This window comes from Venustampulla echinocandica (genome assembly GCF_003357145.1).
Source record: "Venustampulla echinocandica strain BP 5553 chromosome Unknown scaffold_2, whole genome shotgun sequence".
In the NCBI taxonomy this organism is placed as follows: domain Eukaryota; kingdom Fungi; phylum Ascomycota; class Leotiomycetes; order Helotiales; family Pleuroascaceae; genus Venustampulla; species Venustampulla echinocandica.
The window spans coordinates 3294624-3309927 of record NW_022474207.1 but is presented as its reverse complement, the minus strand read 5'-3'; the positions used below and the strand labels follow the sequence as shown (position 1 = coordinate 3309927).

General features: G+C 48.0%; 3 protein-coding genes across 3 annotated transcripts; 2 read left to right on the top strand and 1 right to left on the bottom strand.

Annotated features, from left to right (window-relative positions):
* Positions 1-433: 433 nt before the first annotated feature.
* On the bottom strand, positions 434-5478 carry BP5553_05464 (p-loop containing nucleoside triphosphate hydrolase; the record flags this gene model as incomplete). The annotated part of the gene is made up of 10 exons (XM_032014087.1): positions 434-646; positions 703-778; positions 1128-1338; positions 1452-1836; positions 1893-2034; positions 2085-3095; positions 3155-3252; positions 3282-3870; positions 3945-4683; positions 4746-5478. The coding sequence occupies 10 exons, from the start codon at positions 5476-5478 to the stop codon at positions 434-436; spliced, it is 4197 nt and encodes a 1398-aa protein (XP_031870687.1).
* Positions 5479-5708: 230 nt separating this feature from the next.
* BP5553_05463 (ARM repeat-containing protein) lies at positions 5709-13918 on the top strand (the record flags this gene model as incomplete). Its single annotated transcript, XM_032014086.1, has 4 exons — positions 5709-5838; positions 5906-7998; positions 8051-13318; positions 13370-13918. The coding sequence occupies 4 exons, from the start codon at positions 5709-5711 to the stop codon at positions 13916-13918; spliced, it is 8040 nt and encodes a 2679-aa protein (XP_031870686.1).
* A 295-nt stretch (positions 13919-14213) lies between these two features.
* BP5553_05462 (Ribosomal protein L19) lies at positions 14214-15265 on the top strand (the record flags this gene model as incomplete). Its single annotated transcript, XM_032014085.1, has 4 exons — positions 14214-14392; positions 14566-14835; positions 14901-15051; positions 15107-15265. The coding sequence occupies 4 exons, from the start codon at positions 14214-14216 to the stop codon at positions 15263-15265; spliced, it is 759 nt and encodes a 252-aa protein (XP_031870685.1).
* Between the last annotated feature and the right edge of the window lie 39 nt (positions 15266-15304).

Below are 15304 nucleotides of genomic sequence, written 5' to 3'. Positions count from 1 at the left end.
GAGAGTAGATAGTGCATGATCAGGGACAAGAAATAGGAAATGAAGTGCTCAAGGTGGAGGCTTAACTTTGGCGTTTGGTATGCCGTGCTGATACCCAAGTCTCTGACGCTTTGCACGTTGTAAGATCGAATATGCTGCGTAGCAATTATAAAGATACCTTGCACTCAGAGTAATAAATTCAAGATGGTAACCACTAGTGGGAGGTCACCACCTGTGGAGATCATTAATGAGTTAGATTAGGGGAATTCTAACGTATAACAGGGTGCATTGCTATTGTGGAGAAATAACAGCGCGCACAAGCTAGCCCCTAATTAGATATTTCATAATATCCCCGTTTGCCAACTCGCGCCTTTTTGATCGCACCGCTTTTCCCATTAAAATAGGCCGTGATGTCCCTTTATAAGCTCAACCCATCATTTCTCATATGATCCAGTTACTTATCTCTAAACTCCTGTGAAAATATCTTCTGCCACACCTCCATCCACTTCTGCTGTTGTGCTGTCAGCGGCTTCCCAGGGGTTTTGAACGAGCGTGTCATAATATCCCGTAGTCTGGCACGCAATGTCTTGATCGCGAGCATAGTTTTCCAGTCAGAGACCGCAAATCGAGCTCGGTTTCCGTCGAGAATAATAACTCCGGCGTATAGCTAGGAAATTTAATTAGCTTTAACGGTATTTATGGGGGAAAGCTAGAAGGTCTTACATCACAGCGGACATCACCACACAGTAGAGCGATCGAGAATTCCTCAATGGCGGTGGTTTCGTGGGCATTGTAGAATCTGTGTGGCAGTTAATATTACCGGAAGGCAAGTAGAAAGAAAGAAAAGACTTGCTGTTTAGCTTGCATAATATGATAATACGAAAGCCATTTTAATTCATGACGTCCTTTGTTAACCGACGATGGATGTAGGCTTATGGTTTGATTATTGGCACAGTTGCGCCAGCCCTTTCCGTCCCGCACGAGTAGCTTTGGGTAGAAGCTCCAGCCAATCACTGAGCTAGTAATGATATCATTGTCGCTATTTACGTTCGCTCGCTGAGGGATATCAAAAAATTGCCGACGTCTGGTAGAATAACGAATTCTAAATTGTCAGATGTAAATCGCATAGGAGGGATTTGGCAACAAACCGATTCAAAGTACTTCGCTCAGCTTCTGTGAGAAGGAGAAATCCCGAGTCAACTAGGGATACCACAAGTTGCCCTTTCAGATCTTCAATATTTGATAATGTCTGTTGGCTGAGGAAGTTCTTCCTGCAGAATTGAAATTCCGAAGAGTTACTGAGGCAGACTCGTTTCCAAGCCAGATAAGCATTATAGACGGTCAAAAGGTCGGAGTCACCTATGGGATGTTAGTTATTACCTTGCTTGGAATTTACGGGCGCCAAGCACGGGGTTGCCTGAAGCCCGTGGCAGGAAGCCAAGAAGGCAATAGCCAATATTGAGAGGACGTACCTCTACGGAATGAAAGTCGGATAGTATCAGCTTGGCCTCGAGCTCCAAATGGAGCAACGAACGGCGATTTCGAAGACAAAATGGCTGCGATGGTAATCACGGCATCTAAGCATTTAAATATACTTCCCAGAAGGATAAGTTTACCCAAGAAGACATCCAGTGGAAGCCTTGCCAGCTGGATGCCTAAAGGTGTCAGATCTTCGCCAGGAGTCAACGCCCTTACATCAATCAGTGCGTCCACCGCACGGCGAATATTCTTAGGTAACGGTGGATCTAAGGCCTCACTGAGTGTTTCTTCAACACCTCCAAGCTTGCAGATTTTGACACGAATAGCTAGATCTTGCAAAGATAATCGGAGAAGCTCAGGAGTTTGCTGGTCTGCCATCTAATAGTGAAATTATCAGTATCTTCTATGACTTCGGAGTGGCGATCATAACCTACAAGCTCGTCATGTCGATATTTAGTAAAGAGGTGAAAGCATAAGCCCTCCTGAACTCTTCCGGCTCTTCCTCTTCTCTGCTTGGCATTTGCTTTGCTTATAAAAGTTTCTAAAAGTCTTGAGAGCTGCCTTCTTTCATCGAATCTTATATCAAATTAGTAAGTTGCCTCGGAATTGGTTTCAACTTTACAAACCTCATTTCTCGATGCTTTCCCGTATCAACGACACACGTAACATCAGGAATAGTGATTCCAGTCTCGGCTATATTGGTCGCCAGAACAATCTTTCGCGTACCTGGAGGGGGAACTAAAAATGCAGCTTCTTGGTCCTCGCTGGCAATAGTTGAGTGCAGTGGATAGACATACCAGTTCGAAGAGAACACTGGATGTCCAACGAGCATATCATTGAGTTGACGGATCTCCCCAATACCCGGTAAGAAAACCAATATTGCTTTGCTGTACTTCATAAAACGATCATCTGTGGCAATTCTGGCTAGGAGTTGAGTGACCAAATCAAAGTCAATCCGGTATTCGTCAATTTGTGCAATGGTATTCCGCGTTTTGGCACTATAGCCCCGCAATGCCTTGGTATTATCAGCACTGGCGGTATCATTGACAGCAACGTCTCCGGCGTCAAGATCATCAAGGTCAGTATATTTCTGGGAAGAACCATTGTCCAAGGAGTACCCCGTTAGTTCGACTGCATCCTCGAGGTATTTGACCTGAACTGGGAAGGTTCGCCCAGGAACATTTAAAACAGGCGCACCATCCAGATACTTAGAGAATCGATCAGCATCAACTGTTGCGGACATCAAGACCACCTTAAGATCTGGTCTCCTAACCATGAGTTTTCGTAAAATAATCAACAAAAAGTCGCTGTCGATAGTACGCTCATGCACTTCATCGAGGACTATATGGGTAATGTCTCTGAGGTCGTTTGATCCCTCGAGCATTCGCATTACAATACCAGTAGTTGCATACACAAGTCTGCTCTCCTTTGACGTGTTCGACTCAAGCCGGATTGCGTAGCCGACGAGAGAACGGGACGTTCCAACGTCATTCTTGCGTTCTCCCAGCTCCTCGCTAACGCGCCGTGCAAGAGAAATGGCCGATATACGTCGCGGCTCTGTGCAGTATATCTTGCAACCCTTGCCCTTTGAAAGTTCGTGTTCCAAGATAAACGCGGGAACTTGGGTACTCTTCCCACTGTGGACAGAAGTATGATTAACCAACGAATATTAAGGAATGTATTAGATCAATCTTACCAGCCAGTTTCTCCGCAGATTATAACAACCTGCTCCCTATCAATTGTTTGGAGGACTTGCTCCTTGAAACCCCACATTGGAAGCTGCATGCGAGATTGCTATCATCAGTTAGCAAACGACTAGATACATAGGCGCGGCTACTTGCAAGCATAATTTGGTAACTTTGGGTGCTACACTTATCTGCCCAAATCTTATAATAGGCCTCAGGAGTAAGAGCCGATCTCGCAGCTCTATCTGCCATTGATTCATCAGTGCTATCGGGAGCTTTGGCCGAGCCCCTGTTTTTGAAAGCCCCTTTCAACAAGACACCATCTTCGAGCTCCTGATCCCTCTTCTCACGAATGATATCACGTAGCTTACGAATACTCTCTCGATCCACCTGGTCCCCCTTATCCTTCTTCTCTTCGGCGAGCTCTGACCACAAGTCTCGCCAAGTAGCTGGGAGGCGGAGGACAACCTTGTCCTCTCTTGCAGATGAGCTGAATATAAGGAACAAGGCCACAGTAGCAATGTATGCCTCAGATTGTTTTACATCAGGTGTGGAAATACCTATCATGGTAAATATTTGCGACTTTGGCGAAGCACTATACTGGATTCCCGGGGGCGGATCAAGTGTGGCGAGATCTTGGGCTTTCGACCAGCTAATTTGGAGCGAGTGGCGGTTGGAGAAACTTGTAGTCGACACGAGGGACAAATTTAATCTGCACGTTGAATCCCTGAACTCGAGTCAGTCTCATTGGGTTATAGCTTAAGCATGAAGGAAAACTCCTTTCGCCTTGGAACAGCTTACCTTGCTCTGCAAGCCTCTTCTAGAACCCTTGTTGGGTTTACCCCCGTCCATTTTCCAAAATTTCGAATAGTAACTTTGATACCATCGGTACCATTAATAACGGTAGTGCTTTTTCCAGTCAGAGGATCAATTTCATCGACAGGCAAACTTGCAAACAAATCTGCAAGAGCAGCATCGTCATCACTACCAGTCTCTTCAAGTAATGCAGCCCCAATTTTGGCCGCCTCTTTGCTGACCTCGTCGTCTGAGTCTACTAAGTTTTCTAACTCTTGTGAGTCGGTATTGTCTAGCGCAGCTTGTTCAGCACTTCGGCGCGCCGCAGCATCTTTCTCGAGTTGGATTCGTTTGGATTCCCATTGCTGATCAGCAACATACTGATCGAAAAGAACATCGTCCTCGATTCTCTTAATCTTCCTGAGGATCTTTGATGTCTCTGGGTCTGGCGGGCGTGTCGGAAGATGTAGGTCTTGCGGGTTATTGCGACCATTTGAACGTGGGGTTTGTTTTTTCAGTGGTGTTTGTTGTAAGTGAAATAATTTTGTCTTGCACTCTAAGTAAACTGGTTGCAAGTCATCGGGATCAATGTCGCTATCGTAATCTATAGTTACTTTCTTGGCCGATGAACGCTTTTTCTCCGCTTGAGAGACATTGTTAGGGTTGACATGACCAAAGTGTCTGGTGTCAGACTCAAAGCGAGGGGTGGTGGCACCTGAAGGCAGAGGTGTATCAAGTGGTGTTGCTATCAGGCAAAACAAATTAGCACGTTATAGGGGCATAGTAGATATTCTAGGCAAAACCAACCAGTCTGGGACTTGGAAGTCATTCCTGGCTTCCGTTGCCAACTTTCGTAGTCTGGAAGTTCTTCCCTTGAGCACTCACGTGCCAACCACTCCAACGCCTCTTCCATACCCCAGATTGCATCCTTACTCCCTACACTAATCTTGTCCGATATATCCAACACGAATCTCAGAGCCAAGGCTACCTTGTCTTGCGAAAAACCTGCCCCAACGAGAGATTGCTGTAACGTCCAGAGACGTATCGTTAAGTCTTCTTCAGAAGCAGGTTTTATGCTACCGGAAACCTCAGCCCCTTGGCCTGTAAACCGTCCTTCCGCCTTAAGTAGATCCAGAATCTCCTCCATAAGTTCCGGTGGAAGCCATTTTCTCGTATTGAGGCTCTCCGCCTGATTTCGTAATACTCGCCGGTCTGTCTCTAACCTTGTTCTCTGACGAAGTGCATCCCTTTTGGTTTTCTGGGCATGTTTCTCCACAAGTCCTTGAAGTTCGGAGGTTTCAAGATGTCTCTCAAACTCTTCTGGACTCAGTTCATTTTGTGGCTGTCCCGGAGCACCACTCCCAGTACCCACGGGTGCGGCTGTGTCTTTTTGCCCAACCTTGGGGCGATCCTGGGCGCCGTTTGGAGCCGTTGGCTCAACCTCAGGAACTTCAACTTTTAGTTTGGAGGCAATAGATGTAGTTGCGACGCCTCTAGCAGGATTGGCGGCGGGTTTCTTCTTCTTCTTTCCACCGGCCATTTTGGAAACTCTAGGGTGTAGTTGTTGAGTCGATCTTGCAAATGGTGGTGATGACGTTAAAATGCTTTTTTTGGCTGGAGTCGGCGTAGAGTCAATTCGCCGAGGTTTTCCCTGGAGAACTCAACATCGACCTTATATATCGTACATAAAATCGCGTGAACCAACACCACGCTAACGCTCTCTCGAACTAAGAGGACCTCAGGTCATGAAAGGTCGCTGCAATTCACAAGATGACTGAGGTGCAGGTCAACGGACTGGCCGAGGGGGGTCTCGATCTTACGGCTACCAAAACGGCACTGTATTCCTCTTCCACAACCATTCGTGTTGGAAGCCTACACAGTCTCGAAGAGAGACTAGCAAGTAATAGTAGGACATCCTCCAGCAACGCGTCGTCCTTGGATATATGCTAATATCATTCCTCGTGCAGAAATAGACCAGAGACTTTTCCCTCCTCTTCTGCGGATTTTCTTCCGCACATTCTCCTATTATAACGATCGAAACTCGCGCCGAGCGGTTCAACGCTGCATACGAACAATTTTTGGTTCTGGCGCTGCTCCCGAGGCCCTCGCAGATTTTGTCGATCTTCTTCATACCGAAACATCCAAGATCAAGCTCTCACCGACCGATGCCTTTGTTCTTGTTGAATGGTGTAGCATATTGCTCCAGGAGATATCGGGCACAAGTAATTGGGAAAGATGGGGCCTAAAAATAATTACGAGCAACGCCCAAGCTCTTGATTTGTGCCTAGGCGAATCATCACGGTCCAATGTGAAGCATTCGGCTTTGGTGGTAACTCGGCGCGGCCTACGAAAGCTTTTCTCGAAGGAAGACACCAGACAGAAAGTAATTGAGGACATTGTACGAAACCTCTCTTCGAAGGGCTCCCAGCCTTCAGCAAGATATTGTGTCATGCTCGGCGTAGTTGCTGGAGTTTGTGCAAGATTGCCCCAAGCCAGGGAAATTCTCGCGCTCAAGAAGTCTGAGCTATATGCTTTCTACAACAGGGAAGTAATTGGGTCACGAAATCCCGTCCCCCCGCATGTCGCCAATGGATTACGAGATTTCTTCGAAGCTTTTACAACCATGGAAGATGTTGAGAAAGAGATTGTTCCGCCTTTGGAAAAAGCACTTCTCAGAGCTCCGGAAATCGTTCTCAACAACCTGATCGAGCATTTCTTCAACTCCCTCTCGGAGTCTATAGACCTCTCGAGCATCCTACGAGCCAATCTGCTAAGACCTTTACTTTCTAATATCAAATCCACGAATGCCTCAATACGCCAGGGAGCTCTTTGTACTTTCAAAGCCATTGTGCTCAAATGTCACGAACCTGATGTTATTGCCAAGGTAGTAGAAGAGATTCTCACTCCGTTGAAGACTGGCAAGCTTCCATCAGCGGACCAGAGAGCTAGCCATGCAGACATGCTTACGGCGCTACACGTATCAGAATTGACTGCCACATCAGTAATTCCAGCTATCGCTGCTTGTGCAGGAAAGGAGGCCAACGAAGGAGCGCTTAGTGCGGAGACCTTGACTCTTCTTCGCTACATTCAATGGGCTTTGTTGAACGGAATGGAAGTGCCTAAGTCCGCAATTGACGCTTTTGTGAAAGGGTTGTCAGACAAGAAAGTTCCTGCCAAGCGATTATGGGCGACTCGCCTTGGAGACCTTTTCTGGGATATAAATAGCCCTGAGGTTTTAGGATCCAAGCTCTCGAATCTCGCCGAGGCAATCATGCCAGCTCTAATAGACATTTGGCAAGAATGTACTAGCAATCCAATCTCCGCTGCTCAATCTGGTCTTATTACCGCCGGCTATGTTTTCACAGCCATATCCCAGTCCAAGCTGGCTCTTACGTCGAACAACAAAGTGCAGACATCACTGAAGAAAGCGCAAGTTTCACGGCAGGCATTAACGATGAGTCCTAAGCCATCATTTCTGTTAAACCAGCGCATATTTTCAAAGCTCTCCACAGATGATGACTTCAAATGGTTCATCCGTGCACTTTCCTGTTTATCATCGGAAGTGTCTGCCATCGAATCCGATTCCGCGGCTGCAGTGAACTGGTCTCAGGCTATCATATTCTGTATTTGTTCCTCTAGCGTCAAACCTGCACTTCGCAAAGATGCTTGTCGTACACTTTCGGAAATGTACATCAAAAATCCTTCTCATATATCAAAGATTATTGTCACTGGACTCTGGCGTTGGCGACAACACGTCGAGTTTGGAGAAAAAGATAGCGCAGCAGTCGCAGCTAAAACAGAAAACCAAAATCTTCATCTTGTCGTCAGATCGATTTGCATCCCGCCGATAGATATCGCTCGAGTCGGGGGTACAGTAAGCAAAATGATCCTCAAAAAGCAGATGGTATCATTATTAGTCATATCCCGACCAGAATTACTACCACGGATCAATTGGATCGATTTATGTTTACGAGTTGAGGTGGATCCCGGGGATCTTGCTCGAGAATTTGGGGACGCGTTATTGCAACAGATACTTGATTTTACAAGCTTCACGGAGGCAGTATGTATTTGAAATTACAACAAGAGACCAGCTACTAATCTGATAATTTTAGACCGATCTGCAACACTCGGATACCGTAAAGCAAGCCGCCTTCAAGGCTGCAGCGGAGCTTGCTTTTGTCGCACCTGATTCTATGACATCCCGCATCGTGAAGCTCATACAGGGGGACCTTGATGCTACACAACTAGCTGGAGTTGGTCATGTGGAAGCTGCTATATTTCGGACTCCGGAGGGCGTTGCTTTTGTTGACGTTCTGGCCGCGAAATCCCAAAACTACGTTCCTAATAAGAACGTTAAGGACTATGATACACTCAAATGGGAGGAAGAATTACGAGCACAACTCGCACAGAAGAAAGGGCAACAAAAAAAGCTCAGCCCAGAAGAGACAGCCAAAGTCAAGGCTCAATTGAAAAAGGAGGCAGAAATTCGGTTAAACCTCCGATTTGTTGAAGCTAAACTGCTACGTGGATTTGGTGTCATCAACAGCCTTGCAACTGGCCCTCCAACTGAAGCGCGTCTCTGGATTGGACCTGCAGTAGAAGCCCTAATTGGTATTATGAACGCTGGTGCAGGGCTACTCACTGGGAGTGCTGCTCCAGATGCATACGTTTCATGCTCAGAAACACTCCCAAGCCGTATAGGGGCTCTTCGTCCCTTCATTGGGGTAGCAACTCTGAGAGCTCTAGACGTTCCACATTTGCCTGATCACCTATTACAGGAACCTCTAGGTCCTCTGATAACTAGGGTGCTCTACCGCCTCCGCTTCTCTGGAGAACAACGCCCGTTTGATACTGTCTCCTTGACATATATTGCCCCTCTAGTTTTCTTAGTACTCCGAAATGGGGGGTTCGGAGAAGCTGACGATGCGGAAGCACAAATAGTCCTTGGTTTAGAATTTCTTACTTTCCATACGGATGCGTGCTCTGACACCCTTGCGCCACGTCAAGAAGTTATCTCGGCCCTGGTTTCTTCTATGCAGACTTATAACCAACACTACAAAATCATCAAGGACTGCTTAGCAGATCTTTGCCGATGTATCGCACCCAATATTACCGATCACGAAATTGCTATCCTTGCTCGAGGTGCAATTGTTCCGCAGGTCTCAGTTAGAACATCAGTGTTGCAATCGATCAGTTCCGAGATTGACATGAGTGACCTCGAATTTTCCGAGGAGACTTGGCTTGCGTGTCATGACGATGTGGAGGAGAATGTCGAACTTGGTCGCGAAATCTGGGAAGAGAGCGGTTTTGGCGTTTCAACTGAGACCCCTTTCCGAATGCTGCCATATCTCAACAGCCCCGACAAGCAGCTTCGAAGAGCAGCTGCTAGATCTGTTGCCGAGGCGGTTAAAATCCATGCGTCGACGCTTCAGGATGTGCTTGCACAATTGCAATCTTCATATAAGGAACTAGCAAAACCACGGGTACCTCAGCTCGATGAATACGGGATGCCCAAGAAGATGGACCTGTCAGATCCGTGGGAGGCTAGAAGTGGTATTGCAATTGCATTCAAAGAACTCGCACCTATTTTTGAGGATAATCTGCTGAATTCGTTCTTGCGGTTTCTCATTGAGCAAGGGCCGTTAGGGGATAGGGATCCCAACGTACGAGAAGAGATGGTAGAAGCCGCCACGACAATTATTGCGCTGCACGGAAAGAACAAGGTGGAGCAGTTGATGAAGACTTTCGAGCAAACATTAGAGGCACCAGACAAGGGCTCTGAGTTTGCAGACCGCGTTAATGAAGCAGTAATCATTATGTATGGCGCTCTAGCGCGTCATCTGCAAGCTGGGGACTCGCGCGTGCCAATCGTGGTCGACCGTCTATTGGAGACTTTGAGTACTCCATCCGAGGCCGTTCAATACGCCGTTGCGGAGTGTCTTCCTCCCCTAGTCCGCGCGTCGAGCGATAAGACTCCAGAGTACATCCATCAAGTTATTGAGCGACTCTTAAACTCCAAGAAATATGCGGCCCGTCGTGGTGCTGCGTACGGCCTTGCAGGAGTTGTTCATGGGCAAGGCATCTCTGCCTTGAGAGGTTATCGAGTTATGACCACCCTCAAGGCTGCGATTGAGAACAAGAAGGATGTAAATCATCGAGAAGGTGCCTTGATAGCATACGAACTTTTCTCCACAATTCTTGGGCGGGTTTTTGAACCGTACGTTATCCAGATTGTGCCTCAACTGCTTTCTAGCTTTGGCGATACTAGCACCGACGTGCGTGAGGCTTGCCTAGCGGCTGCGAAGGCTTGCTTTGCGAGCTTGAGTTCCTACGGTGTCAAGAGAATTCTACCTACTCTCCTTGATGGACTAGATGACCAACAATGGAGAAGTAAAAAGGGGGCATGTGACTTGCTCGGTGCCATGGCCTACCTCGACCCACAACAACTCGCCCAAAGCTTGCCTGAAATCATTCCGCCGTTGACCGGAGTCCTCAATGACAGCCACAAAGAGGTCCGTCTTGCCGCCAACCGCAGTTTGAAACGCTTCGGTGAGGTCATCAGCAATCCCGAGATCAAGAACCTTGTCGATGTGTTGCTCAAGGCACTTAGTGATCCGACAAAGTACACGGATGATGCTCTTGATTCACTCATTAAGGTATCTTTTGTGCACTACTTAGATGCTCCGTCACTGGCCCTTGTGGTTCGTATCTTGGAGCGCGGATTAGGCGACCGCTCAGCGACCAAGCGAAAATCTGCCCAGGTTATTGGCAGTCTTGCTCATTTAACAGAGAGGAAAGACCTGGTTGCGCATCTACCAATTTTGGTCGCGGGTCTCAAGGTTGCTGTTGTTGATCCCGTACCAACAACCCGTGCCACCGCCTCTAAAGCCCTGGGTTCTCTCATCGAGAAGCTTGGAGAAGATGCCCTTCCAGATCTCATCCCAAATCTAATGCAAACTTTAAGGTCAGATACTGGTGCTGGAGACCGACTCGGGTCTGCTCAAGCACTCAGTGAAGTACTTGCCGGTCTTGGCACCAATCGTCTAGAGGAGACTCTACCGACGATTTTACAAAATGTCGCGTCCAACAAACCCGCTGTCCGAGAAGGCTTCATGTCGCTTTTTATATTCCTGCCTGTTTGTTTTGGCAACAGCTTTGCCAATTATCTCAGCAAGATCATTCCTCCTATCTTATCTGGCCTAGCAGATGATGTCGAGTCAATCCGTGATACGGCGCTCCGTGCTGGTCGCCTTTTAGTCAAGAATTTTGCAACCAAAGCCATCGATTTGCTGCTTCCCGAGCTTGAGCGAGGTCTTGCAGATGATAATTATAGAATCCGTCTTAGCTCCGTTGAGTTGGTAGGAGATCTATTGTTCAATCTTACCGGGATCTCAGCGACTACTGAGCAAGATGAGGTCGAGGAAGGGGCACAAGAAGCTGGCGCCTCGCTATTGGAGGTCCTTGGGGAAGAGAAAAGGAACAAAGTTCTATCCTCGTTATATATTTGCCGCTGCGATACTTCGGGCCTTGTCCGTACGGCTGCTGTTAATGTTTGGAAGGCGTTGGTGGCGAGCCCTCGCACCCTGAAAGAGCTCATCCCTACACTCACACAACTCATCATCAGACGTCTTGGCAGCTCAAATATGGAACAAAAAGTCATCGCTGGCAATGCGCTCGGAGAACTCATTCGCAAGGCTGGCGATGGAGTACTCGCAACATTGCTACCAACGCTCGAGGAAGGCCTACAAACATCCACAGATACGGATGCCAAACAGGGCATCTGCATAGCACTTCGAGAGCTCATTTCTTCTGCCTCCCCTGACGCATTGGAAGACCACGAGAAAACTCTGATATCAGTGGTTCGGATTGCGCTTATCGATTCAGATGAAGAAGTCCGAGAAGCTGCAGCTGAGGCGTTTGACTCATTGCAGCAAATCCTTGGCAAGAGAGCTGTGGACCAGGTGCTACCTTATCTTTTGAACCTACTTCGGACGGAAGACGAGGCAGACAACGCACTCTCTGCTCTGTTGACGTTACTCACGGAGACTACGAGGTCTAATATTATCCTGCCGAATCTCATCCCCACGCTCACGACTTCGCCGATTTCTTCATTCAACGCTAAAGCGCTGGCGTCTCTGTCGTCTGTTGCCGGATCTGCGATTACACGGAGGTTGCCCAGTATCCTTAACTCCCTTATGGATAACATCATTTCTTGTAAAGACGACGAGCTCCGTGCCGATCTTGATACAGCATTTGACACCGTTATTCTCTCTATTGATGAGTTTGACGGTTTGACAACAGCGATGGGTGTTCTTCTAGCACTCGTCAAACACGACGATCACCATAGAAGAGCCGCAACCGATTATCACCTCGCAAAGTTCTTCGCATCTGCAACAATTGATTATTCTCGATACAACCAAGAGATTATCCGGGCGTTGCTCATGTCCTTTGATGACCGAGATCCGGAAGTTGTCAAGGCTGCCTGGACGGCTCTGAATGAGTTTACAAAGCATTTGAAGAAGGAAGAAATGGAATCCCTCGTTTCCTCAACTAGGCAAACACTACAGCATGTTGGCGTGCCGGGATCCAACTTGGCTGGCTTTGGGCTTCCCAAGGGCATCAACGCTATATTGCCTATTTTCTTGCAGGGTCTAATGAATGGTACTGCAGAGCAGAGGACACGGGCAGCTCTTGCCATATCCGATATCGTTGATCGCACGAGTGGGGATTCTCTAAAGCCATTTGTCACCCAGATCACCGGACCTCTTATCCGAGTCGTGTCGGAAAGATCAGTCGAGGTCAAGGCTGCGATCTTGCTTACCTTGAATAATCTGCTAGAAAAGATCCCCACTTTCTTGAAGCCGTTCCTGCCTCAACTCCAGCGGACCTTTGCCAAGTCCCTCGCTGACCCTTCGTCCGAGGTGTTGAGAAGCCGAGCCGCAAAAGCTCTAGGGACTTTGATCACCCTGACACCACGTATTGATCCGTTGATTGCGGAATTAGTCACAGGATCGAGGACTTCAGATCCAGGTGTGCGTAACGCAATGTTGAAAGCTTTGTTCGAAGTTGTCAGCAAGGCAGGCGCCAATATGGGAGAGCCGTCAAGGGCTGCTGTTCTTGGCTTAATCGATACTGATGCTGAGGACAATGACATCGCAATGGCTATTACAAACGCAAAGTTACTTGGTGCGCTTATTAAGAATGTGCCATCAGAAAACGCAGTTGGTCTCATCAAAAACCGGGTCATGACAACGCACTTCAGTCAATCCTCCGTGCTAGCATTAAATGCTGTTCTTGTCGAATCGCCTTCGTCGCTTACCGAGAGCCCCTTCGCCGCAGACTTGCCAAAGGTTATCTGCCAAGGCATGTCGAACAAAAATGTATGTTTCTATATTCTAGCTAAATCGAACCATTCTAACCTAGCTTTTCAGAACTTCATAGCGGACAACTTCGTTTTAGCTGCAGGGAAATATCTCCTCTTGGATTCTCGAAGCGGTGAATTTGAAACGATAAAACCATTGTTCGAATCACTTGCTAGGCTCATCCAACCTGGCAACTCGGTCGATACCCGCCGCCTAGCGCTTGTAGTTGTGCGCACTGCATGCCGCCATTCCATGGATATGGTTCGGCCTCATCTTCCCCTACTGGCCCTACCTATCTTTGCTAGTGTCCGCGATACTGTCATTCCGATCAAGCTAGCCGCAGAAGCCTCATTTATGGCACTCTTCAATGTTGTGGATGATGAGAGCAAGGTCTTTGACAAGTACATCGCATCGCAAGATCTACCAGCCAATCAGAAAAGAAGCATGCAAGATTATTTCAAGCGGGTTGCATTGAGACTTGCAAATACAGCGCGAGAAAGAAGGGAGGCAGAAGGTGGTCAAGGTGGCCTAGGGCTTTCCAACGATGAGATTGATGATGAAAGAGAGATCCAGAGTATAGGGAAGGTAGATCTTGGCGAGGGAGCTTTCGACGAGTAAAGGGAGTCTGGAAAATGTTTGTGATACATAGCGATGCGATGTTAGCCAACAGCATCCATCAAAAAGAAAGTCAATTTCAAATAAGCACGCAAGAAACATATTTGTAAATATAAAGAATAACCTCCGTGCAAATCGTTGCTATATCTTTATCGTTGGCACTTCGTAGCTTCAAACATATCTACTACTCTTCCCCACCTCCTAACCCCTAAGAAGGAACCAGGGATCGCAAGGGGCGCCACCTACCACTACTCCGTACAATGTTGGCCAGTCGATCCCGAGTCACATGACTTAGGGCATGCCCTCGCTTGCCTTCGCCCACACTGGGAAATGGCAACTGAGCGAGGGATTAGTCATCACCGCATCTCATTTCCGCGCTAAGCGAACTTTGAATCGATACACGGAAGGAACTGAATATTCCGACTACATCGACAACCACGACAACCACCATCGACGGTATCAGGATTTCGTCAAGATGTGAGTATATGCCGTCTCTAGAAACCCGATCTCTCCCCCGGAAGCATGTACTTCGAACGATAAGATTGTCAGGGAAACGGTTGGGGAGATGGGGCTTCAACTTCAATTCTCGATGCGTCATCAAGTCGGGTTTTCATCAGCAGAAAGAGAGGCTGACAGTATTCTCTTAATAGGGTCAACCTCACTACCCAGAAGCGCCTCGCGGCGTCCGTCGTGGGCTGCGGACAGCGCAAGATCTGGCTCGATCCCAATGAGACCAGCGAGATCTCCAATGCCAACTCTCGCCAAACCATCCGAAAGCTCGTGGCTGATGGCCTCATCATCCGCAAGCCCGTCACCATGCACTCCCGATCTCGTGCCCGCGAACTTACAGCCGCCCGAAGAATTGGACGACACCGTGGTTTCGGTAAGAGGAAGGGTACCGCGAATGCTCGTATGCCAAGGTACGCAAATGCAACGAAGGAGGGGTTTACAATTTTGAAGGATCATATATCTGATTCTTTTACAGGGAAGTTGTTTGGATGCGCCGTCAACGTGTCCTCCGCCGTCTTCTAGTCAAGTACCGTGCCAGCGGCAAGATCGACAAGCACCTCTACCACGAGCTCTACCTCCTCAGCAAGGGTAACACCTTCAAGCACAAGCGGGCGTTAGTTGAGCATGTAGGCTACCTTATCATCCACCAGTCCGTGCGGCGTATGCTAATAATATAAACAGATTCACAAGGCCAAGGCTGAGAAGGCCCGCGAGAGAGTCATGAAGGAGGAGATGGACGGCAGACGTGCGAAGACCAAGGCTGCCCGCGAGAGAAAGCAGGAGAGAGCGATTGCCAAGCAACGTGCACAATTCGGAGAGGACGAGACCGAGACAAAGTAAATGGAAGCTTTGGTTTGGGTGGCATCGGAGTGTCAGGCA